Source organism: Chlorocebus sabaeus, chromosome 1 (genome assembly GCF_047675955.1).
Source record: "Chlorocebus sabaeus isolate Y175 chromosome 1, mChlSab1.0.hap1, whole genome shotgun sequence".
NCBI lineage: Eukaryota > Metazoa > Chordata > Mammalia > Primates > Cercopithecidae > Chlorocebus > Chlorocebus sabaeus.
This window is the reverse complement of record NC_132904.1, coordinates 7,126,902-7,152,641: the sequence shown is the minus strand read 5'-3', so window position 1 is coordinate 7,152,641 and position 25,740 is coordinate 7,126,902. Positions and strand designations below refer to the sequence as shown.

At 48.4% G+C, this 25,740-nt stretch overlaps 2 protein-coding genes across 7 annotated transcripts in view; one reads left to right on the top strand and one right to left on the bottom strand.

Annotated features, from left to right (window-relative positions):
• Positions 1–340: 340 nt before the first annotated feature.
• LOC103219355 (uncharacterized) lies at positions 341–16,480 on the bottom strand. Of its 3 annotated transcripts, XM_073013116.1 has the most exons (6): positions 15,566–16,480; positions 15,175–15,353; positions 14,954–15,081; positions 8,826–10,073; positions 7,145–7,181; positions 341–6,307 (listed from the first exon to the last, which is right to left on the bottom strand). In XM_073013116.1, the coding sequence occupies exons 1-2, from the start codon at positions 16,061–16,063 to the stop codon at positions 15,207–15,209; spliced, it is 645 nt and encodes a 214-aa protein (XP_072869217.1). In that variant the 5' UTR covers positions 16,064–16,480; the 3' UTR covers positions 341–6,307; positions 7,145–7,181; positions 8,826–10,073; positions 14,954–15,081; positions 15,175–15,206. The 3 variants fall into 3 exon arrangements, with proteins under 3 accessions (XP_072869217.1, XP_007967417.1, XP_007967339.1); XM_007969226.3 differs by lacking the exon at positions 14,954–15,081; XM_007969148.3 differs by lacking the exon at positions 14,954–15,081 and having other exon boundaries at positions 15,199–15,353.
• Positions 16,481–16,938: 458 nt separating this feature from the next.
• KDM2A (lysine demethylase 2A) overlaps positions 16,939–25,740 on the top strand; it is a 150,030-nt gene continuing 141,228 nt past the window's right edge. For 3 of the 4 annotated variants that reach the window (XM_073013035.1, XM_073012997.1, XM_073012975.1), the window contains exon 1: positions 18,950–19,068. Coding sequence is in view for 1 of the 4 variants with exons in the window: in XM_007968880.3 (XP_007967071.1) it covers positions 19,027–19,068 (42 nt within the window). In the remaining 3 variants the exon portion in view is untranslated. Of the gene's footprint in view, positions 17,772–18,943; positions 19,069–25,740 lie in introns of those variants that run through there. The other variant, XM_007968880.3, reaches the window with a different exon arrangement.

Sequence of the window (25,740 nt, the reverse complement as noted above, 5' to 3'; positions counted from 1 at the left end):
TCCTCATGTCGACTCCCTCACCCCCAACTTCACTGACACAGCTGTCAAAGGTCACTGGTGATGTCATAATGGTTGCATCCAAGGGGGGTCTTCCAGCTTCATCTTTCTCTCTGACTCCTCTCCTCTGCACTCTCCTCCCTGCCGCCTCCACTCTTCCTCTCTCTTACCCATCTGGTCTTTCCTTTTCAGCTGCTTTCACAGGCTCTGCTTTCTCTCCTGGCTACTTCATATATCCATTCATTTTTCAAGCAGTTACTGGGCACCTACAGTGGGGCTGGGCACAGTGCTCCCTGATGCCCAGTCCCTGGGATCCCTGGGATTCTGGTTTCCTTCCATACCCTTTCTCCTTTTTCTTTTTTTTTTTTGAGATGGAGTCTCGCTCTGTCGCCCAGGCTGGAGTGCAGTGGTGTGCTGCGATCTTGGCTCACTGCAAGCTCTACCTCCCGGGTTCACGCCATCCTCCTGCCTCAGCCTCCCGAGTAGCTGGGATTACAGGCACCCGCCACCATGCCCAGTAATTTTTTTTCTATTTTCAGTAGAGACAGGGTTTCACTGTGTTAACCAGGAGGGTTGCGATCTCCTGACCTCGTGATCAGCCCGCTTCGGCCTCCCAAAGTGCTGGGATTACAGGCGTGAGCCACTGCGCCCGGCCCCCTTTCCCTTTTTTCTAAGACAGAATCTTGCTTTGTCGCCCAAAGTGCAGTGGCTCAGTCTCAGCTCACTGCAACCCACCCCTTCCCTGTTCAAGTGATTCTTCTGCCTTAGCCTCCTGAGTAGCTGGGTATACAGGAGCACCATGATGCTAGCTAATTTTTGTATTTTTAGTAGAGACGGGGTTTTGCCATGTTGGCCAGTGTGGTCTTGAACTCCTAACCTCAAGTGATCCGCCTGTCTCAGCCTCCCAAAGTGCTGAGATTACAGGCATGAGCCACCATGCCCGGCCTTCCATGCCCTTTCCATGGGCCACCTTATTCCTCCCACAACCTGGATCTGGCACTGTGGATGCCCAGACCTCTGACTCCAGCCTGCACCGCTCCCCTCCATCCCAGGCCTCATAAAGCCAGCAGCAGGGGTCTTAGAGCTTCTCAGACTCAGCCTGTGCAAATGTGACCCTCTCTCTCTTGGCCCGACCCATTGCTTCTCCTGTATTTCCCATTTGAGGGGATGGCACGGTGGATCAGTCAAGACACACACACACAGCAGACATCCACGACCCTCCTCCTGCACATCCAACGTGTGCCCACGTCCTGTCGAATGCTGCTCCTCCTATACCTCTCAGCTCTCCTCTCCATACTGCCTCAGGCCATGTCCTTCTCACATGGGGAAGATAAGACACCTTAATTATCTCAAAAGCATCTGCTTTTTTATCAGAGTTCTTTCTGAAACATAAACTTGACCTTAAGGTTTCCCTACTTGTATGATCACCATGGGTTGCTCCTGCCTTGAGAGTACACTCCTGGCTTGCCACAAGCCTTGTGTGACTTGGCCAGCCACTCTGTGACTTCATCTCACACCATTTTCCACCTTGGCCACTTTGCCCCAGACGCTCCGGCCACTGCTGTTTGAGTACACCAACACCCGTTCCCGTTCCCATGGAAGGTCTTTGCTCAAGCTGTACCCTCTACCTGGGAGGTTCTTTTTTGCTGTACATTCTCAATTCCAGTATCACCTCCTGAGAAGAGCTGTCCCAATTTCCCTTTTTTTTTTTTTTTTTTTGAGACGGAGTCTCACTCTGTTGCCCAGGCTGGAGTGCAGTGGCACGATCTCACTACAGCCTCCACCTCCCGGGTTCAAGCAATTCTCATGCCTCAGCCTCCTGAGTAGGTGGGACTACAGGTGCCCACCACTATGCCTGGCTAATTTTTGTATTTTTAGTAGGGTTTGCCATGTTGGCCAGGCTGTTCTCGAACTCCTGGCCTCAAGTGATCCACCCTCCTCAGCCTCCCAAAGTGCTGACATTACAGGCATGAGCCACTGCACACGGCCTGTAACCAATAATTTGTTTTTCTTTTTTTTTTTTCTGAGACAGAGTCTTGCTCTATTACCCAGGCTGTAGTGCAATGGTACAATCTCAGCTCACTGCAACCCCCGCCTCCCGGGTTCCAGGAATTTTCCTGCCTCAGCCTCCAGAGTACCTGGGATTACAGGCGTGTGCCACCACACCCAGCTAATTTTTGTACTTTTAGTAGAGACAGGGTTTCACCATGTTGGCCAGCCCAGTCTCAAACTCCTGACCTCAGGTGACCCACCCGTCTCAGCCTCCAAAAGTGCTTGGGATTACAGGCATGAGCCACTGCGCCCAGCCCATAACCAGTAATTTCTTTTTTTTTTTTTTTTTTTTTTTTTGAGACGGAGTCTTGCTCTGTCGCCCAGGGTGGAGTGCAGTGGCCGGATCTCAGCTCACTGCAAGCTCCGCCTCCCAGGTTTACGCCATTCTCCTGCCTCAGCCTCCCGAGTAGCTGGGACTACAGGTGCCCGCCACTACGCCCGGCTAGTTTTTTGTATTTTTTTAGTAGAGATGGGGTTTCACTGAGTTAGCCAGGATGGTCTCGATCTCCTGACCTCGTGATCCGCCCGTCTCGGCCTCCCAAAGTGCTGGGATTACAGGCTTGAGCCACCGCGCCCGGCCACCAGTAATTTCTAAGTCAGTTCAAATGCTGCTTTCTCCATGAAGCTTTCCCCAAGTTGATTCTCCTCCCCACAGCAGAAGTGGCCCCTCCCACCTTTGTGCCCTCACAGATTCCTGTAGAGACTGTGTTTTTTTTTTTGTTTTGTTTTTTTTGTTTTTTTGAGACAGAGTCTTGCTCTTGTAGGTTGACCAGGCTGGAGTGCAATGGCACGATCTCAGCTCACTGCAACCTCTGCTGCCCGGGTTCAAGCAATTCTCCTGCTTCAGCCTCCCAAGTAGCTGGGATTACAGGCATCTGCCACCACACTCAGCTAATTTTTTGTATTTTTAGTAGAGAGAGGGTTTAATTATGTTGGCCAGGCTGGTCTTGAACTCCTGACCTCAGGTGATCCACCCGCATCGGCCTCCCAAAGTGCTGGGATTACAGGCATGAGCCACCGCGCCCTGCCTTTTTTTTTTTTTTTAAACAGGGTCTTGCTCTGTAACTCAGGCTGGAGCGCAGTGGCACAATCATAGTTCACTGCAGTCTTCAACTCCTGGGCTGAGGGAATCCGCCCTCCTCAGCCTTCTGAGTAGCTAATTGTTTTGGTTTTTCGTTGTAAAGATGGGGTTTCACTATGTTGCCCTGAATGGGAGACTTGTCTATATCCTGTATAGACCTGATGTCTATCACGGCACTCAGTGCTGGTTCACACCCAAGATGCACATATAGCTATTATTAGCCCCTTTCATTTTCTGAAAGTGTCTCAGTGTAGAGACTAATTTCTTTGCTCACCTGACTTGCCCCCTGACAATGTGGCCTCATGTCACTCACCTTGCAATCCCAGTGCCCTGCACAAGCAGGTGCTCTTTCTAGGGAAGGAAGGAATAAATGAACATTTGATCTGATGGTTAGAAAATGCCATCAATTTGGGGAATAGCAGAAAGTACACTGGACCAGCTATCAGAAGACATGGCTTATAGTTCTAATTTCATCACTAAACTAGCTGCATGACCTTGGCCAAGCTGCTTAACATCTTTGGGCCTCAAACTGCCAGTTTTTAATTGAGCAAGTAGGATTAAATGACCTCTGCCCCCTATGCTACCTCTAAGATTCTGTGATTCAGAGTTATCCCCTTAATAGACGAGGACCTTGAAGACCCTAAATGGAAGTAGTTAGTGTAGCACTGAGTACACACACTGGGAAGCCCTGGAAGACCAACAGTGTTGCTGCTGCTCTTGAAGCTGTGCCGGAACCATTTTCACTTTTCCTTCTGCCAGCTCTGTCATGCTGCTGTCTCTGTGGTTAACATGCACGGTGCTGTTTTTTATTTATTTATTTATTTTTGTTTTTTGTTTCTCTCTCCAATTAAACTGTAAGCTTCTTGAGGATAGGCTCCAAGTCTTATGTTTTAAATCTTGAGGCCCTTTAAGTTAAGTTAGAACCTGGCATATGTTTTGTGGTTGACAATATGGTCATATGGAGATCCAATCAAATCAAATGTTAGACAGTGGGTGGCAGGTTTAATCAGAAATACACCAGAAAAGTCCAGGTATGGTGGCTCATGCCTGTAATCCCAGCACTTTGGGAGGCTGAGGAGGGCAGATCATTTGAGGTCAGGAGTTTGAGACTCACCTGGCCAACACAGTGAAACCGTGTCTCTACTAAAAATATGAAAATTACCCGGGTGTGGTGGGGGGGCGCCTGTAACCCCAGCTACTTGGGAGGCTGAGGCAGGAGAATCACTTAAACCTGGGAGGTGGAGGTTGCAGTGAGCCGAGATCGCGCCACTGCACTCCAGCCTGAGTGACAAAATGAGACTCCATCTCAAAAAAAAAAAAAAAAAAAAGAGGCCAGGCGCAGTGACTGTAATCCCAGCACTTTGGGAGGCCAAGGTGGGTAGATCACCTGAGATCAGGAGTTCAAAACCAGCCTGGCTAACATGGTGAAACCCCATCTCTACTAAAAATACAAAATTAGCCAGGTGTGGTGGTATGTGCCTGTAATTCCACCTACTCAGGAGGCTGAAGCAGGAGAATTGCTTGAATCCAGGAGGCAGAGGTTGCAGTGAGCCAAGATCGCACCACTGTACTCCACCTTGGGTAATAAGAGCGAAACTCTGTCACACGCGCACACACACACACACACAAAAAAAAAAAAAAGAAAGAAAAAAAGAAGATAAAAGAAAAGAAATATACCAGAGAACAAAGAGACAGCTGTGAAAATTATGGGCATTGTCCTATCAAGAACATCACAATTATATGCCTACGCCTGTGTATTAAGGAGCAACTTAAATACATATGGAGGCTGGATGCAGTGGCTCACGCCTGTAATCTTAGCACTTTGGGAAGTTGAGGTGGGTGGATCACCTAAGGTCAAGAGTTTGAGACCAGTCTGGCCAAAAGACATGGTAAAACCCTGTCTCTACTAAAAATATAAAAATTAGCTGGGCGTTGTGGCACGTGCTTGTAATCCCAGCTACTCTGGAGGCTAAGGCAGGAGAATTGCTTGAACCCAGGAGATGGAGGTTGCAGTGAGTTGATATTGCACCACTGCACTCCAGCCTGGACGACAGAGTAAGACTCTGTCTCAAAAAAAAAAAGAAAGAAATATGGTCCCATCAAGAGGCACAATGTGGTTTCAGGAAAAGGAAGTCACTGAGGATTCTATTATGTTCTGGCAAGTCAGAACTGCATATTCCATTTGTTCACTTTTCTAAATTCATTGACAAGAAAAATGCATAAAATACATTATAGGATATATTACGTGAGTAGTAAATAGTAAAATGAAATATAAAATACTGCCAGTGGTGGGCATGGCAGTTCATGCCTGTAATCCCAACACTTTGTGAGTTTGAGACCAGCCTGGGCAACACAGTGACACCACATCTCTTACAAAAAATACAAAATTGGCTGGGTGTGGTGGCTCATGCCTGTAATCCCAGCACTTTGGGAGGCCGAGGCGGGCGGATCACTTGAGGTCAGGAGTTTGAAACCAGCCTAGGCAACACGGTGAAACCCCGTCTCTACTAAAAATACAAAGAAAATTAGCCAGGTGTGGTGGTGCATGCCTGTAACCCCAGCTACTTGAGAGGGTGAGGCAGGACAATTGCTTGAACCCAGGAGGCGGAGGTTGCAGTGAGCAGAGATTGTGCCATTGCACTCCAGCCTGAGTGATAGAGCAAGACTCCATCTCAAAAAAAAAAAAAATGTGCTGTGCATGGTGGTGTGTACCTGTAGTCCCAGCTACTGGGAAGGTGAGGTGGCAGGATGGCTTAAGCCCAGGAGGCAGAGGTTTCGGTGAGTTGAGATTGTGCCACTGCACTCCAGCCTGGGTGACAGAGTGACACTCCGTCTCCAAAAGAAAAGAAAAGAAAAGAAAATACTGAATACAGCTGGGCATGGTGGCTCACCCCTGTAATCTCAGCACTTTGGGAGGATGAGGTGTGGAGGTCAGGTGGCCTCACTTGAGGCCAGGGGTTTTGAGATCGGCTTGGGGCAACACATGGAGAACACATCTCTGCAAAAATTTTAAACATATTTTAAAAATCAGGCATGTGGTGGCACATGCCTGTAGTCCCAGCTACTGGGGAGGTTGAGGTGGGAGGATCACTTGCGCCCAGGAGGTCGAGGCTGCAGTGAGCTGTGATCGTGCCAGTGCATTCCAGCCTGCCTGGGTGACAGAAGGAGAGACCTTGTCTAAAAAAAAAAAAAAAAGAAAGAAATGTAAAATACTAAGACATATTATAGAGACTACCAACATTTACACAAAGCATAAACCTTCACCCATGGAAACATATACACTAAAAACATATCAGGCCAGGCACGGTGGCTCATTCCTGTAAACCCAAGCCAGCCTTTGGAAGGCTGAGGCAGGAGGATCCCATGAGGCCAGGAGTTCAAGACTAGTCTGGGCAACACAGTGAGACCCCCATCTCTACAAAAAATTTAAAAATTGGCTAAGGGGCCGGGCGCAGTGGTTCATGCCTGTAGTCCCAGCACTTTGGGTGGCCAAGGCGGGGGGATCACTTCAGGTGAGGAGATTGAGACCATCCTGGCCAACATGGTAAAATCCCATCTCTACTGAAAATATAAAAATTAGCCAGGCGTGGTGGCGCTCGCCTATAATCCCAGCTACTTGGGGGGCCAAGGCAGGACAACCTTGTGAACCCAGGAAGCAGAGGTTGCAGTGAGCTGAGATTGCACTTACGCACTCCAGCCTGGGCGACAGAGTGAGGCTCCATCTCAAAAAATAATAGTAATAAAAATAAAAAATAAAAAAACAAAAATGAAATAGACAGATGGGTAAATCCTGTCATCAGCTCCAGTAATAAAGGAGTAAGGTATAGATGTAGGGTCTCCCACATTTCTTCTACCAATAACATTATGCAGGAATAGAAAGTTAATGATATATAGGAAGATAATTTGATCAGCAGTAGAAGCAGATCTAGAAATTATGACCAAATCAAAACATGAACTCTAAGCTGTGGCAAATCAAGTATAATTGTAAAAATATATATAACATGAAAATCTTACCTTAAACTCAGTCAAGTCAATATTTTCTTGCAGTCCCCTAGAGAGTGTGAAAATAGATTTAGCCAGAAAGAAGGTAAAGACTAAATACACTTCAGAGTTTAAATATTTAGCAAGAATTTTTTTGGGGAAAAAACAATATTGTCATTTTAAAGTTATACTCTTTAAATACAATGTACATTATAATTAAAGAGACATCATGAAAAATAATTGATTGGAGATATTAAGCTTATAATATCACATCAAAAGCTGCACTCCTGTCTGGGCGTGGTGGCTCACGCCTGTAATCCAAGCACTTTGAGAGGCCAAGGTGGGCAGAACACTTGAGGTCAGGAGTTTGAGATCAGCCTGGCCAACATGGTGAAACCCTGTTTCTACTAAAAATACAAAAATTAGCCGGGTGTGGTGGCGGGCACCCGTAATCCCTGCTACTTGGGAGGTTGAGGCAGGAGAATCGGTTGAACCCAGGAGGCAGAGGGTGCAGTGAGCCAAGACTGCTCCACTGCACTCCAGCCTGGGCAACAGAGCAAGACCTTGTCTCAAAAACAAACAAACAAACAAACAAAAACCCAAAAAAACAGTCGGGTGCAGTGGCTTACCCCTGTAATCCCAGCACTTTGGGAGGCCGAGGTGGGCGGATCATCTGAGGTCAGGAGTTTAGTACCAGCCTGGCCAACATGGTGAAACCCTGTCTCTACTGAAAATACAAAAATGAGCCGGGCATGGTGGTGGGTGCCTGTAGTCCCAGCTACTCGGGAGGCTGAGGCAGGAGAATCGCTTGAACCTGGGAGGCAGAGATTGCAGTGAGCTGGATCACGCCACTGCACTCCAGCCTGGGCAACAGAGCAAGACTCCATCTCAAAAAAAAAAAAAAAAGGCTGGGCGTGGTGGTTCATGCCTGTAATCCCAAGATTTTGGCAGACTGAGGTGGGTGGATCACCTGAGGTCAGGAGTTCAAGACCAGCCTGACCAACATGGAGACACCCTGTCTCTATTAAAAATACAAAAAATTAGCTGGGCGTGGTGGCAGGCACCTGTAATCCTAGCTACTCAGGAGGCTGAGGCAGGACAATCGCTTGAACCCGGGAGGCGGAGGCTGTAGTGAGCCGAGATCACGCCAATGCACTCCAGCCTGAGTAACAGAACGAGACTCTGTCTCAAAATAAATAAAAAAATAAATAAAATAAAAAATAAAATAAAATAAAATAAAATAAAATAAAATAAAATAAAGATAACCTCCTGGCCAGGTGCAGAGGCTCGTGCCTGTAATCCCAGCACTTTGGGAGGCAGGCCAATTGCTTGAGACCAGGATTTGGAGACCAGCCAGGGCAACAGGGCAATGACCCATCTCTACTAAAAATCCAAATACAAAAACTAGCCAAGTGTGGTGGCATGTGCCTGTGGTCCCAGCTATTCAGGAGGCTGAGGTGGGAAGACTGATCATCTGAGCCTAGGAGGTGGAGAGTGTAGTGAGCTGAGAGTGCACCACTGCACTCCAGCCTGGGTGCCAGAGCGAGGCCTTGTCTAAAAACAAAACAAACAAACAAAAAAGTTGCACTCTAACATGGAACTAAAGTCGACATCCTGAACTGGAGACAGTAGAGGTAAGTGGAGCTTAAAGACAAAATCACAAGAGGAGCTGGAATAAAAACAGAGTGAAGAACTTGGCCTAAGATTCACATACCTCCTGGCTTGGTTTGCAGTAGTACAGGATTTGGTTTCTATCACTTCTATTCCAGCTGCAATGACAGCTGCAGGAACAGTTTCTCTGGAACAATTACTATTGCATCAACCTTCTCTGCCCCAGAACATATGTGCCTCTCTTACTCTCACAAATCCAAGCTTCTCTGCAGGACTCAATGCTCTCCAGCCTTCATACTCCTTCCCTCAAAAGCAACACTGCACTACTTTATTGGCCAATTCAATAAATATGAAGGAATGAGTGCCAACTATGCCTGGCACTGTTCTAGGCACTGGGGAATCCAGCAATGAACAAAACTTCCTGCCCCACGGGGCTTATATCCAATTTCAATTTGAAGACCAGTTCTTATGGTCTAAATTATCTTTCAGCAATTCACTGGAATGATGATTATTCTCTGAGTATGTCACATCTTTATGGTGTCCTTTCTTCAATATGAAGTCTTCGAAGGTAAAAGCCAAGGCTTCTAATTTTTCAAACCTCCTTTCTCTATCCAAGCACTTAATTTAGCATTGGGCACAGTGTACTCAGTAAGTACCCAAATCCTACATGTAGGAGAAAAAGAAAATGGAAAATGTATTGTACACTTAAAACTTTGTTAAAACAGTAAATCTCACATCAAGTGTTCTTACCACAATAAAATAAAAATAAATTTAAAAATAGGAGAACTGGCTGGGTGCAGTGGCTCATGCCTGTAATCCCAGGCACTTTGGGAAGTCAAAGCAGGAGCATTACATGAGGCCAGGAGTTCGAGACCAGCCGGGCAACGTAGTGAGACCCTGTTTCTATGAAAAAAATTTAACAAGTAAAAATATTTTTAAAAATAGGAAAATCAGAAATCCTTTTCTTCTTCTTTTTTTTTTTTTTGAAATGGAAGTTTCACTCTTGTTGTCCAGGCTGGAATGCAATAGTGCAATCTTGGGTCACTGCAACCTCTGCCTCCCGGGTTCAAGCGATTCTCCTGCCTCAGCCTCCCAAGTAGCTGGGATTACAGGCATGAGCCACCATGCCCAGCTAATTTTGTATTTTTAGTAGAGACGGGGTTTCTCCATTTTGATCAGGCTGGTCTCGAACTCCTGACTTCAGGTGATCTGCCCACCTTGGTCTCCCAAAGTGCTAGGATTACAGGCATGAGTCGCTGCGCAAGGCCTCAGAAATCCTTTCTAAAATAAGTTGTCTTCTAGTTTCCAAAGGGTATTCATGTCCATTAGTCCATTTCACTCCACAACAATCCTAGGAGAAAACAGGGCAGGAGTCACTACTTCTGTTTTATTTATATATATGTTATACATATGTTTTAAATATATATGTTTTATATATTACATATATTTAAATACATATATATATATAGGTTTTTTTTTTGAGACAGAGTCTTGCTCTGTTGCCCAGGCTAGAGTGCAGTGGCATGGTCTTGGCTCACTGCAACCTCCACCCACCTCCCAGGCTCAAGCGATTCTCCTGCCTCAGCCTCCCGAGTAGCTGGGAATACAGGCATGTGCCACCGCACCCAGCTAATTTTTGTATTTTTAGTAGAGATGGGGTTTCACAATGTTGCCCAGGCTGGTCTTGAACTCCTGACCTCAGATGATCCGCCTGCCTTGGTCTCCCAAAGTGCTGGGATTACAGGTGTAAACCACCGTGTCCGGCCTACTCTGTTTTATTAAAGAGAACTGAAGTTCTGACGGGCTCAGAACCTCTCACAAAGTGGCTGAAGGAACACCAGCTTTAGCAGAAACTGACGAAAGGTAGTGAATGCCCTTGAAGAAGATAAACAACGATCAGTCTCACTGGGAGGGGCTAAAGAGGCCTAAGTGCTTAAGCACTTGGTCCTTTGGGGAAATGGCTGGAGCCCCGCATGACTGTCACCACCAACCCAAGCTGGGAAGCTAGTTCAAGGTTGCAAACAGACCCTGAAACCCCAGGGTGCCAGAAACTGCCCCCAGCAAGCAGGTGTAGCTGAGACACAGGCTCTGCATCTTTGAGCTCCACTCCTAGGCATAGCAGGAAGTCCCACCCTTTTAGAAGTGAGAAGTGAGGGTGGCCTGGCCCCAGAGCAAAGCTAAGGCTGCTGAAGAACAGGTGGGTCTCAGACACTGCTGCAGTTGCCCCAACAGCCAAAGTTCACCCCAGCACTCAGGAGCAGTGGGTCTGCACAGCGGAAGGTCACATACCTAGAAAAGCTGGCAGCAAGGAAGCACGGGGCCAGGGAGGGTGGTGGTCCCATGGTCCCAAGGAAAGGGTCAGCCACGTTCCATGCAAGAACCTCATGCGACACCCATGTCTGGTGATCCAAGAATCTGCAGGGCATTTCTGCCTTCCATTTTTCTTCCCTGATCAATTCAGATTCAACGTCCAAACTTAAAAGAAAACTTTTGGCCAGGCGTGACGGCTCACGCCTGTAATCCCAGCACTTTGGGAGGCCGAGGTGGGTGGATCACGAAGTCAGGAAATTGAGGAGACCATCCTGCCTAACATGGTAAAACCCCATCTCTACTAAAAATACAAAAAAATTAGCTAGGCGCGGTGGCGGGCGCCTGTAGTCCCAGCTACTCGGGAGGCTGAGACAGGAGAATGGCGTGAACCCTGGAGGTGGAGCTTGCAGTGAGCCGAGATCGCACTACTGCACTCCAGCCTGGGCAACAGAGTGAGACTCCGTCTCAAAAAAAAAAAAAAAAAAAAAAAAAAAAGAAAAAAGAAAAAAAGAAGACTTTCTATCACCACCCCCCAACACCATTTTAACCCTAGGAGTTTTTTTTCTTTTTTTCTTGTTTTCCCGGGGTTGGGGGCGGGTGGAGGGAGATGTTCAGGAAATGGTTAAGTAACACAATCAGAAAGCATGGGATTGAGGTGATTAAGGGCACCGAATGGATTCTAAAGGAAAGTGGGCAAGCCATTCAGTCAGATGATACTGGACCAGGAGAGAGAGAATGAACATGGAGGAGGGGGTGGGCCAAATGACAGAAAGAAGGCTGGAGAGAAAGAGACTTCAGGAGGTAGGTGATGATGAGAAAGAGGCAGCTGGAGTCACAGAAGAGGGAAAAATAAAAAGTGGAGACACCAGGGTTGGGGGTTGGGGAGAGAAACCAGGAGTTAGGATAGGGAAGAGGGCCTGGTGCGGTGGCTCCTGCCTGTAATCCCAGCACTTTGGGAGGCTGAGGGGCGCAGATCACCTGAGATAGGGAGTTTGAGACCAGCCTGGCCAACATGGTGAAACCCTGTCTCTACTAAAAACACAAAAATTAGCCAGGCATGGTGGTGGGTGCTTGTAATCCCAACTTCTCAGGAAGCTGAGGCAGGAGAATTGCTTGAACCCGGGAGATGGATGTTGCAGCGAGCCAAGATCATGCCATTGCACTCCAGGCTGGGTGACACAGTGAGACTGTCTAAAAATAAAAAAATTTAAAAAACTAAAAAAAGGGAGGGGGAAGAGAATCGAGGAATAAGTCATCACACTTAAGGTCTATGCAAACTCTTGACTCACATGAAAACTTCAAGTTTCTTAAATATTGAATCATCTTTACTTAAAACCTTCCCTTTTTTTTTTTTTTAGAGATAGGGTCTCACTGTCACTCAGGCTGAAGTGCAGTGGCATAGTCATAGTTCATTGTAACCTCCAGCTCTTAGACTCTAGCAATCCTCCACCTCAGCCTCTTTGTTTTTGTTTTGTTTTGTTTTGTTTTGTTTTGAGACAGAGTCTCCCCCTGTTGCCCAGGCTAGAGTACAATGGCGTGATCTCGGCTCCCTGCAACCTCGGCCTCCCAGGTTCAAACGGTTCTTCCTGCCTCAGCCTCTCGAGTAGCTGGGATTACAGGCACGTACCACCACACCCAGCTATTTTTTGTATTTGTAGTAGAGACGGGGTTTCACCACGTTGGCCAGGCTGGTCTCAAACTTTTGACCTCATGATCCACTTGCCTTGGCCTCCCAAAGTGTTGGGATTACAGGCGTGAGCCACGGCACCCAGCCAAAGCTTTTTAACCACTGGTTACGCTACCTCCTGGGGAATCTTCACAACCAACTTCTTTATTTTAGTTTAGACCTACACTGTTTGGGACATCTTTACTTCCTCCTTAACATTTATTTATTTATTTTATTTTATTTTATTTTATTTTTTTTTTTTTGAGACGGAGTCTCGCTCTGTCGCCCAGGCTGGAGTGCAGTGGCCGGATCTCAGCTCACTGCAAGCTCCGCCTCCCGGGTTTACACCATTCTCCTGCCTCAGCCTCCCGAGTAGCTGGGACTACAGGCGCCCACCACCTTGCCCGGCTAGTTTTTTGTATTTTTTAGTAGAGATGGGGTTTCACCGTGTTAGCCAAGATGGTCTCGATCTCCTGACCTTGTGATCCGCCCGTCTCGGCCTCCCAAAGTGCTGGGATTACAGGGTTGAGCCACCACGCCCGGCCTCCTCCTTAACATTTAAGGAGAAATTGGAAATAGTTTAGCTTAACCAGACTAAAGAGTTCTCTTTTTGCACCGTAAAGTCTCCCAAAAGAAATGGGTGAGCCGGGCGTGGTGGCGGACACCTGTAATCCTAGCTACTTGGAGGTTGAGGTGGGAGAATTGCTTGAACCCAGGAGGTGAAGGTTGCAGTGAGCCGAGATTGAACCACTGCACTCCAACCTGGGCAACAAGAGCAAAACTCCATCCCCCCAAAAAAAAGAAAAGAAAAGAAAATAAGAGAAAAGAAAAGGGTGACTGGATTTTGACTCTCAGCATTTGTTGGGTCTTAGCTTTGCTCAAAAAGGCAGGGATTTATTAATATCTTATTAAGGTACCAATTTATTCCAACCAGGGACACTGTTCTCAGTGCCTCTAGAATGCATTTTTATTTCCTTTTTCCCATATACCATTGTCAGGGTTGAAGCCATAGAGTTCATAGTTCTGGTGGCCTTCTTGGGGAATCCCCCAAGCTCTATTCTCCCTGCAAATGGCTGTTTTAGACCAATGCAGTGAGCCTCACAGATCTGTCTTTGCCAATCAGAGCCACTGTGATGGTGGGAGGAATCACCAGCCATCTGTCTATCTCTTATCTCACTCTGCATATCTGCTCTGGAATATTAACAAAGCCTGCCTGTGGAGAAACCATTGTGCATATCTGCTTAAATGTCCCATTCCCCCAACGCAGACTAGTTAACAAATGGTTTTCTACTGGAAAAGAGCTGGCTCCAATCTGACAAATCTTGCTCTACTTGTAGTCCCATTCAAAATAAGTACTACTATTACTGTTCTAGAGCCTTTTTTTGAGGGGGGGCGAGGGGGTGGAGTCTCGCTTTGTAGCCCAAACTGGGTGCATTGGCGCCATCTCGGCTCACTGCAACCTCCACCTCCTGCATTCAAGTGATTCTCCTGCCTCAGCCTCCCAAGTAACTGGGATTATAGGCATGCACCACCATGAGCTAATTTTGTATTTTTTTTTTTAGTAGAGCCGGGGTTTTGCCATGTTGTCCAGGCTGGTCTTGAACGCCTGACCTCAGGTGATCCACCTGCCTTGGCCTCCCAAAGTGCTGGGATTACAGGTGTAAGCCACTGCGCCCAGCCTGGTCTAAAGCCTTTCTAGGTTTCCTTCCAGCATGCCCACATGAGTTAAACTTGGAGGTATCTGTTCGCCAAGGGTGTGCAACTCACCTTGAGGGTTAATTACTTAAGGGGGTCTGAATGTTAAGAAAAAGGGCAAGACCAAGTTGAGCTACTCCTAGACACTTTCTCTTTTCCGCCAAGTATTCCCTGGGTTATAAGGGTGAGTAGGAAGGAAATAAAGCTGTTTATTTTGCAAATAGCAACAAGGCCCAACACTTAATCTGACAATGGCAAAAGCTTTCTCTCCTGCTTAAAAAACAAATGAAACAAAGCTGCTAACTTTTCCTATACCTACAGAGAGCCAGATGCCTATGGGACCATATCTGGTAGTATCAGTGTGAGAGACTGCTGCTTTTAAAATATATTTTACCACAGTCGGAAAGATTTAAAGAGACTTTAGATCTGATACAGTTTCTGTGATTATCTATTTTGTATCAGTGCTCTGAAAATCTAAGAAGTCTGAACAAAACTGGTATCAAAATAAAGAATATTTCCCAGTGACTAGGATGCAAGAGGATGATATCTTATTAACAAACCTTTTTAGCTGTTTGTGAGATGTTTCAGTCGGCTGTTGGAGTAATTATGCAAGCTCTTTAACCTTTCTATACTTCAGTTGTCTATCTTTAAAATGGATATAGCGCTAACAGGCACTTCAGCTTGTCTCCTAAGGATGTTGTGAAACAAAGCAGAGAATGTCTGTACAAACTCCCCAAGTTCTGCATGCAGAAAAACCTTCTATGGTAATAAATAATAATACCTTGCACTGACGTAGCGCTTTTACCTTGGAGTTCAAGCCTTGATAGAATTAGAAGGTATCATTATTTTAATTGTCTCGCTAACGTCCTCCTGAAAGGGTTGATGGCTGTTTATGCAGGTTATATGATTCGCTCCATGCCCTGCCTCTCTGCTCCATTCCCTGCTTCCAGGAGTCAGAACCTGAAGAGTGGGAAACCAAGGCAGGGAGAAAAAGATTTGTGTGACACCGCTCAACAAGGGCGTAGTGGAGCCAGTAGCGCCAACCCCGATGTGTAACGCCCCAGCCACCATCCTTTGTGGGATTTAGAATTTAAACGGGCCCCAGAGCAAGAGATTGGCTGGGGAAATGCCCGGATCGCGGCTGGGCTGCTCGCATGGCATTGCTCGGGTACCTCCGGCCGGGCTCCGTCGACGTTCGGAGCCTGCTGGCCCGTCGGGCAGCTGTCGGGCTGCGGGAGCCGGTCCGTGGGCAGGGCCGGCGCAGCTCGGGCGGCCGCTGCCCCGTCGCTGACCCCCGCGCGAAGCTGCGCGCACCAAGAGGAGACATCTTCCCAGTTGGGCCTCCCGCGCCCGCCACGGCCCGGGGCGGCAGGGTCGGGCCGGGCACCGGGGGCGGCCCGCGCACCCCTCCGTGGGGGGCGCCCCGACTCGCCGGGGGCGGGGTCACGTCCCACCCGGGCCGCCGGGGGCACCGGCGCGGCGGAAAGCTGAGCGTGGCCGAGGAGCGGGGGCTTCCTGGGCCACCTCGCCAGGCGCCTCCGGCCGGCGGTGGGCGCGCCGGCCGCCGCCGCCCCCGGGCCGTCGCGGAGACCGTTCCTGCGCCTGGTACCTGTGGACGCCCTTGTTAAGCGCCTGCAGCTCCCCCGGGGAGCCGAGCCCAGGACAGACATGCTACTCCTGTTTCCTGCCCCTTCGGAGCGACGAGCAGTGGGTGAGGCGGGGCCAGGCCGCTGCACCGAGGAGCCCCCGGGCCCAGGGCGGACGGGCCCCGTGGCGGCGGCGCCGGGGCCTGCCTAGGGATGGCGGGCAGGCTGGCCTCGGCCCACCGGCCGGCACGCGAAGGGAAGGCAGCCGGCGGCCATGCACCCCTTCCCTGCGCCCTCTCGCCCTGGGCAGGCCTGAGCCGGGAACCCAGGTCGCGCAGGCCCAGCCCGGCGGCCTGACCCCGGGAGACCCTGCTTTGAGGCGGGCATCGGTTTGCCCTGGCCCAGGCCTCCCGGCCCTCAGGTTGTGTGACTGTGACGGGCCGCCTGGGGCCGAGGGCGGTTGAAGGGGAAGGGGGCGCATGTCTCTCACTGCTTGGGGGGGTTGATATGCTTTGTAGGGGGTCGGGGGGGGTCACCACCCTCCCAAGGGGGGTGGGGGAGGGCGACCGGCGCAGCTGGCCGCGAGGGGCGGGGTCACAGAGGCGAAGTGTGTGTGAGGGTGCGTGGGGGGAGGGCGCGCGGAGGAGGATCGGTGCCCTTCGCGCAGGCGCGAGCAGCCGGCCGGGCCCGAGCCCTGGAAGAACGCCGACGGGGAGCGGGGGCGGCGGGCCGGCGGGCCGGCGGGAGGGCGGGCAGGCGGCCTGACGCGAGGGGGCGCAGGGAGCCGCGTCGGCGTCGCGGGGCGCGGGCGATTCGAGGCCGACGCATCCGCGCGTGCGCGCGCCGGCGGTGTGTCCGCGTTAGAGGGGAGTGACGCGTGCGCGTTCACGCGCGCCCGGGAGAGCGGTAAGAAGCGCAGGGAGGCCTGAAGGGGGTGGGGGGTGGAGAGGCGAGCTGGAGGAGGGGTGGGGAGGTGGCGCCTGCGCAGTGCGCCTCGGAGGAGCTGTGTGTATGTGAGAGTCTGACGGGTTCAAAATGGCGGCGGCTGCTTCAGCGGCTCCTCCTGTGTGAGGGAAACAACACCCCTCCCCGGCAGCGGCGGCGGCGGCTCGCGGAGCACCTTCCCAGCGGCTGGGCCTGTCGCCGCTCTGTCTTTCCTGGGCAGGGGGCGCTCCGGGAGGAGGGGCAACGCCAGGGGGCCCATCCCCCGGAATCCCTCCTCTGCGACTGGGGAGTAGCCAGGGGGCTCGTCCCGCAGCGCGGAGCCGGAGCTGAGGGGGAGACGCGAGGGGAGCCAGGGCCCCCAACCCGGCGTGCCGCGCCGCTCCCGCCCTGTCCGCCCCCCGGGGCCGGGGCCCGCGTTCCGGGGGGCCGGGGCGGCGCGGAGAGCCTCGGGCCGGCCGGTCTCAGCTGATCGGCCGCTGCTCCCGGAGGCGACCAGCCCCTGCTGGCCGAGGGCACGGCGAGGAGGGCGCTCCCTGCGGCCGGGGCCGGCCCGGGGCTCGGGCCCGGGCTGCTGACCGCTGGCCCGGGGGAGGCGGGGGCGCCCCGGGCTCGGCGCCGAGGGGTCGCGCTCCCCTCTCCTGACGCCTCCGACTCCCGGTCTCCAAAGCCAGAAGAGAAGGTTTGATTCAGCAACTGTTTGCTCCCTTTTCCTGGTCGCTCTGACCCTCTCTGGATACTGGGTTGATCCACGGAAAAACCGAAGACGACGTTTGGGATTTAATTATTCCTCTCAGCTTTGGAATCTTTTACTTCTCACTTGGACAAGAACTCAAGAGCAGAATCTCCGGTGAGTTTCCCCCTCCCCCCCTCATTTGGAAGTTTGGTTGACTGTGTTATCCAAAGACTGAATGCAAAGTTTCTATTTCTTTTTCCGATGGGTGAACCATTGAAACGCCTTTTCCTGGGGGTGCCCAGCGACATTCGCCCTTTTTCCTCTCCGGCCCTGGCTGCTCCAAGCCCGGGTGGTCGTCGCCCAGGGGGTGCAAGCACGGTTTCCCTCCGGACTTCGGGCCAGGGCTTCCTCCGGGAGGGCTCTGCCACCAACTGCTCTCGCAAACTGTGTCATTGGGTCCTCTGGTCTCGTAGCAGTTTTGAAAGGATGCTGTTAACGTGGCTGTAATGTAGTGACAAAAACGGGGGGAACCTGCGTTCTCAATGGAAGCCATTATCCACGAGAATATTTAGAAAAAAGGAAACCCTTTCTTGGTATTGCCGATTGACCGTCGCGCCGGCCGGTCTTTTATTGCATTTTTGGACAAGATGTATTTTCCTCGTATCCATAGATGCGATCGTTTATTACTTTATCCAAAAAGATCAGATGGAATTTTGGTCCTTGATTTGCGCCTCTGAAATTTGTTTCAGAGTTGTGCACATCTTGTGTTGAGGTGGAGGGTAGATTTGAGAATGAAAAGACCCGGGGAGTCTGGAAAGGAAGGCGACGATTGTGCACGGCCTTACAGGAGGGGTATGGGAAATTGTTTTGGGGTCATTTAAATCCTAATTTCTTGTCCTCTTTTTACATAGTCTGCCCTTCTTGCCTTTAGTTTCTGATTACTGGTGAGAGAGAACTAATTTGGTTAGGATTGGGATTAGTTCAGTGGTGTTTCACCTGGTCAGCTCTCTAGAGATAAAAGTCCTGAGCTTTTTTTTTTTGCTGATGCTGTCACGAAGGGGATCCTTGCTAGTGGTAATCCTGTGGGGAGAAACTAGTGGTGTGGCCCATCCTCAAGGAACTGAAACCAACATCTCGTTCCGTCTAGGCCTCCGACAGTTGTAATGTGATTAATGTTGAACATGACATGGAACCACTTGCCCAAAAGCAGAAAGGTCCCAAACTCATGAAAAGGAACCTGATTTTTCAGAGAACCTTTAACAGTTACCTTAAATACTCCTTTCCGTGAACAGAAAGCACAAGTTTGAGAATGAGTTCTCATTTATGCTTGTATCATTATTCTTTAGTGTTGCAATCTGGTTCCTAAGGAGGAAGAGGAAGGCAGCCCTGGAGTGGTTTCTTTACAGTAATTTCAACAGAAGAGTGAGAGATGGAACCCGAAGAAGAAAGGATTCGTTACAGCCAGAGATTGGTTAGTATTTTCTCCCCCCACCACACCCTCCAGTTTTGAAGTAGGATAACTGTTTTGTTTCCATTTGTGAATATACTGTGAATCTGTGATTAAAACTTTTCAGGTGACTTTTCTGTGCACCAGAGGAGGGGGAAAGGTGTATTAATATCGAATTTGGCTTTTGGCCAGAAATATTTTATGTTTTATATATTTATCCTGTTTGAAAATGGAGTTCTATGTAGCCTTTAGCTTTTATAGAAACCATTGTATACCCAAGGATTTTGTGGATTACAATGTGACAAAGATTCCTAATTTTACAATACTGACATTGTAATACACCTGATTAAGTTAGATTAGAATATAAATTTTGGGGGCAAAGCTGTTTGAGGAAGGATAGTTGAATACATTTTTTAAGATTTGATTTGTAACTTTGAGCTGGGGAGTGGAACTATGAATTATTCTCTTTTGTTTTATAAATTAACACTTTGGTAGCTTTGAAGGGTTATTGGGATTGATTGAAGACAGGTAGAATACTGGATGCTGATAAAGTTACGTGTTTTGGGAGGAATGTGTGAGATGTTGTTGAAAGAAATTTTAGACATGATTTGAAAGGATTAGCTTATATCTGTATACGAACACTTGGATCCTTTAAGCCATGTTTTCCTCTTAAGGTTTCCCTATTGGAGTTTAAGAATTCAATTTTTGTTTCTCTTAGCCAAAGAGAGCTTTATTAATAGTCTCACAGTATTAATAAAAATTTGAATTTGTGTTTGAAGAGTGGGCAATGAGGAAAGCCACAGAATTGTATGTAGTATGTGAAATTTGCTGAACTGAAAGGCCTAGAAGATTACTAAAGGAATTTATGGTGGTTTTATTTGGCTCTGCATTTTAGATTGAATTCAGGAGAAAACGAATGGTTCTTCAATACATTTTCTAGTGATCCTTACTCTTTTTGAGAAAAGACTTACTATTTATTTTTATTGAGATCAAGTCTTACTGTATCGCCCAGGCTTGGAGTGCAGCAGCGTGGTCTGAGCTCACCGCAACCTCCGCCTCCCGGGTTCAAGTGATCCTCCTGCCTCAGCCTCCGAAGTAACTGGGACTGTAGTTACAGGCCACCACGCCCAGCTAATTTTTGTATTTTTAGTAGAGAATGGAGTTTTACCATGTTGGCCAGGAAGATCTTGATCTCCTGACCTCGTGATCCACCCGCCTTGGCCTCCCAAAGTGCTGGGGTTACAGACGTGAGCCACTGTACCTGGCCATGGCCTGTTTTTTATTTTTATTTATTTATTTTTATTTTTATATTTATTTATTTATTTATTTTCTGAGGCAGAGTCTGGCTCTGTTGCCCAGGCTGGAGTGCAGTGGCGCGATCTCTGCTCACTGCAAGCTCTGCCTCCCGGGTTCACGCCATTCTCCTGCCTCAGCCTCCTGAGTAGCCAGGACTATTGCGCCCGGCTAATTTTTTGTACTTTTAGTGGAGACGGGGTTTCACCATGTTAAGCAGGATGGTCTTGATCTCCTGACCTTGTGATCTGCCCGCCTTGGCCTCCCGAAGTGCTGGGATTACAGGCGTGAGCCACCGTGCCCGGCCTTTTATTTTTATTTTCATAGACAGGATCTTGCTCTGCCCAGGGTGAAGTTCAGTGGTGTGATTATAACTCACTGTAGCCTCAAATTCTTGGGCTCAAGCAATCTTCCATTCCATCCTCCTGAGTAGCTGGGACTACAGTCATATGCCACCATGCCAGGCTAATTTTCAGATTTTTTTTTTTTTTTTTCTTAGAGACGGGGTCTTGCTATGTTGCCCGTGCTAGTCTTGAATTCCTGACCTTAAGCAATCCTCCCACCTTGGCATCACAAAGTGCTGGGATTACAAGCGTGAGCCACAGTACCTGGCTTATTTATTTATTTGTTTTGTGACTGCTAGAAAGGTTTGGTGTATATTGGGAAGTATATATTCAGCATGCATATATTCCGGTGAGCCTAATTTCAGAGATTTGTCTCGTTCCCAATTCATGTGTTGAGATTATAATTCTTCATCTCTAACTTTGTAGAAATTAAGCGTATCCGTAGTGGAATATTGTATCATTGGGATATATATATATATTTTACATTTCTTGAATTAAACTTTTCTTTGGGAACAGAAAAAGAGATGATGCCATAAAACTCCTTTCCCAGGTAGTTATTGCTATATGGAATTCACTTTTATCATGTCAAGTTGTTAGGTAGATATGTAAGGGATTTTACAGTCCAAAGGAAGAGCCTTTCTAGCAAGTAAAACTTTTCACTTTTTTTTTTTGAGACGGAGTTTCACTCTTGTCACCCAGGCTGGTGTCCAGTGGTACTGTCTCTGCTTACTACAACCTCTTCCTCCTGGGTTCAAGTGATTCTGCTGTCTTAGCCTCCAGAGTAGCTGAGATTACAGGTGCCTACCACCACACCTGGCTGATTTTTCTATTTTTAGTAAAGGCGGGGTTTCACCTTGTTGGCCAGGCTGGTCTCCAACTCCTGACCTCTGGTGATCCGCCTGCCTCAGCCTCCCGAAGTGCTGGGATTACAGGCATGAGCCACTGTGCCCGGACTTTTGGGTTTTGTTGTTTGTTTTGAGAACGAATCTTACTCTGTTGCGCAGGCTGGAGTGCAGTGGCACTATCAGGGCTCACTTACAACCTCTGGCTCCCAGGTTCAGGTGATTCTCCTGCCTCAGTGTCCCGAGTAGCTGGGACTACAGGTGCCTGCCACCACACCCAGATAATTTTTGTATTTTTAGTAAAGATGGAATTTCACCATGTTGGCTAGGCTGGTCTTGAACTCCTGACCTCAAATGATCCACCCACATCGGCCTCCCAAATTGCTGGGATTACAGGTGTGAGCCACTGTGCCCGGCTTCACTTTTTTTATTTTATTTTATTTTATTTTTTTTGAGACAGTGTCTCACTCTCGCCCAGAGTGCAATGGCGCGATCTTGGCTCACTGCAACCTCTGCCTCCCGGGTTCAAACGATTCTCCTGCCTCAGCTTCCCAAGTAGCTACGATTACAGGCGCCTGCCACCATGCCCAGCTAATTTTTTTGTATTTTTAGTTGAGACGGGGTTTCGCTACATTGGCCAGGCTGGTTTCGAACTCCTGACCTCAGGTGATCTACCCACTTCCCAAAGTGCTGGGATTACAGGTGCAAGCCACTGCACCTGGCCCACTTTTTTTTTTTTTTTTTTTAAATAAAACAAGGTAGGGAGGTATAGTGGGAAGGAGAGACAAGTACTCTTGACTTTTGTCTTGGCAAGATTTTTTTTTTTCTTTTTTTCTTTAAGTTGTAAGGTGATTGCTACCTGTTGCATACATTAACCCTTAACTAGCATATGTTTTCTTTTGTTTAATGTGCTATCTTAGCAGTGTTTGTGTAAGAGGGCATATTATATATTTGGAGGGAACTTTCTTTTTCTTTTTTTTTTTTTTGAGACGGAGTTTTGCTCTGTGGCCCAGGCTGGAGTGCAGTGGCGCGATCTCAGCTCACTGCAAGCTCCACCTCCCGGGTTCACACCATTCTCTGGCCTCAGCCTGAGTAGCTAGTACTACAGGCACCCGCTGCCACGCCTGGCTAGTTTTTTGTTTTTTATATTTTTTAGTAGAGGCAGGGTTTCACCATGTTAGCCAGGATGGTCTCAATCTCCTGACCTCTGGTGTTCCGCCTGCCTCGGCCTCCCAAAATGGTGGGATTACAGGTGTGAGCCACTGCGCCTGGCCTGGAGGGAACTTTCTTATTTGGTTTTTTTTTTTTTTTTTTTTCTTTTTTTGAGATAGGGTCTGTCTTTGTCGCCCAGTCTAGAGTGCAGTGGCGTGACCACAGGTCATAGAAGCCTCGACATCCTGGTCTCAAGTGATCTTCCCACGTCAGCTTCCCAGGTAGCTAGGACTACAACCCTGTGCCACCATGCCTGGTTAATTTTTGTATTTTTTGTGGAGGTAGGGTTTTGCCATGTTCCGAAGGCTAGTCTTGAACTCCTGGGCTCAAACGATCTGCCCACCTTGGCCTCCCAACAAGTCATTTTTGGAAAAAAAGATCAGAAATAACTAGTTAAGGGCTGGGTGTGGTGACTCACGCCTGTAATCCCATCACTTTGGGAGGCCTAGGCAGGAGGATCACCTGAGGTCAAGAGTTTGAAACCAGCCTGGCCAACATGGTGAAACCCCATCTCTACTAAAAATACAAAAATTAGCTGGGCGCTGGGGGTGGTGGTGCGTGCCTGTAATCCTAGCTACTGGGGAGGCTGAGGCAGGAGAATTGCTTGAACTTGGGAGGTGGAGGTTGCACTGAGCTGAGATTGCGCCACTGCACTCCAGCCTGGGTGACAGTGAGACTCCATCTCAAAAAAAAAAATTAGCTGGGCGTGGTGTAGGGTGCCTGTAATCCCAGCTACTCAGGCGGCTGAGTCAGGAGAATCACTTGAACCTGAGAGGCAGAGGTTGCAGTGAACCGAGATCACATCGTTGCACTCTGGCCTGGGTGACTGAGCGAGACTCCACCTCAAAAAAAAAAAAAAAAAAAAAAAAAAGGCCGAGGGCCGTGTGTCATGCCTATAATCCCAGAACTTTGGGAGGCCGAGGTGGGCCCATCACCTGAGGTTGGGAGAGCGAGACCAGCCTGACACAACATGGAGAAACCCCTTCTCTACTGAAAATACAAAATTAACCGAGTGTGGTGGCACATGCCTGTAATCCCAGCTACTACGGAGGCTGAGGCAGGAGAATCACTTGAACCCACGAGACAGGTTGTGCTGAGCCAAGATCATGCCATTGCACTCCAGCCTGGGGAACCAGAGGAAAACTCCATCTTAAAAAAAAAAAAAAAAAAAAGGAATAACTAGTTTTAAAAAATTGTTTTTTGCCAGTTATGGTGACTCACACCTGTACTCCCAGCACTTTGGGAGGCCGGGGAGGGAGGATTACTTGAGTGCAGGAGTTCGAGACCAGTCTGGGCAACATAGACCCCCATTTCTCACACAAATATTGTTTTTTGGCTGGGCGCAGTTGCTCAGGCCTGTAATCCCAGCAGTTTGGGAGGCCGAGGTGGGTGGATCACTTGAGGTCAGGAGTTTGAGACCAGCCTGACCAACAAGGTGAAACCCTGTCTCTACTAAAAATACAAAAATTAGCCGGGCGTGGTGGCAGGCGCCCGTAGTCCCAGCTACTCAGGAGGCTGAGACAGGAGAATTGCTTGAACCCAGGAGGTAGAGGTTGCAGTGAGCTGAGACGGCACCACTGCACTCCAACCTGGGCGACAGAGCGAGACACTGTCTCCAAAAAAAAAAAAAAAAAAAGTAAAGAAAAAAAAAGGGTTGTTTTTCCAAGCTTCGTTATTTACCTATTACATGTGGAAAAGAAATGCGCCTTTGAAGATGGTGTATATGTGTAGATTTGGAACATAAGCTACACTTTCTGGAACTAGAATATTTTGCAGTTTTGGAGTTGAACAGCTAGGAATTGACAAGGGTGGATAAACAATGTTTGGCTTATCTTAAGCAAGACTTAATTTTTTTTTAGGTAATGAAAATATTAGTACTTTTGTATATTGATTGCCAGAACAAAGCCAGATCTCTGAGGCGAGTTTGTATACCTGAGGAGGTACTCAAGTGGGAGGGATAGAAGCTTCCTTTTGATGCCGGGGTGGGTTGTTCTGAGGTAACAATGATTTATTTCTGTATTTCTTTTTTTTTTGGAGACAGGGTGTTACTCTGTTGCACAGGCTAGAGTGCAGTGGCGTGATCATAGCTCATTGTAGCTTCAACTGCTCAAGTGGTCCTCCCATCTCAGCATGGGACTATAGCTGGGACTACAGGCATGTGCCACCATACCTGGCTAATTTTTAATTTTTTCTGTAAAGGCAGGCTCTCCCTGCTCAGGCTGTTCAGGCTGGTCTGATTTTTTTTTGCTCAATCTGGTCTTGAACTCCCAGACTCAAGTGATCCACCTTGGCTTCCCAAAGTGCTGGGATTACAGGTGTGAGCCACTATGCCTGGTGTGCTTGTCAATCTTGATGAAATTGAGAGCTTTTAGCACTTTCGCCTAGCAAAAAAAAATAAAATAAAAAACAAATGAAGAGCTTTTCTGAAAGATGTTATTATATTATCACATATTTAATCCTGTTAACTTGTCTTACATATAATTCTCTATGAAATAGCTAAATCATTTATCTATTGCAAGGAACTGGGGCCGCTGAAACTCTGGTGCTAGTCCCACCTTTCTTTGGGTTACCCTTGAAAGTGTCTCCCCAAATTCAGCAGCGATTACCAGATTATCTTTTTTTAAATTTAATTTTTTTTTTTTTTTTTTTGAGATGGAGTTTTGCTCTTGTTGCCCAGGCTGTAGTGCAGTGGTGCAATCTGGGCTCACCGCAGCCTCCCCCTTCCGGGTTCAAGCGATTCTCCTGCTTCAGCCTCCAAGTAGCTGGGATTACAGGCATGCATCACCGTGCCCGGCTAATTTTGTATTTTAAGTAGATATGGGGTTTCACCACGTTAGCCAGGCTGGTTTCAAACTCCTGACCTCAGGCAATCTGTCCTCCTGGGCCTCCCAAAGTGCTGGGATTACGGGCGTGAGCTACCATGCCTGGCCTTTTTTTTTTTTTTTTTTGATACAGGGTCTTACTCTGTTTCCCAGGCCAGAGTGCAATGGGCACTACCACTGCAG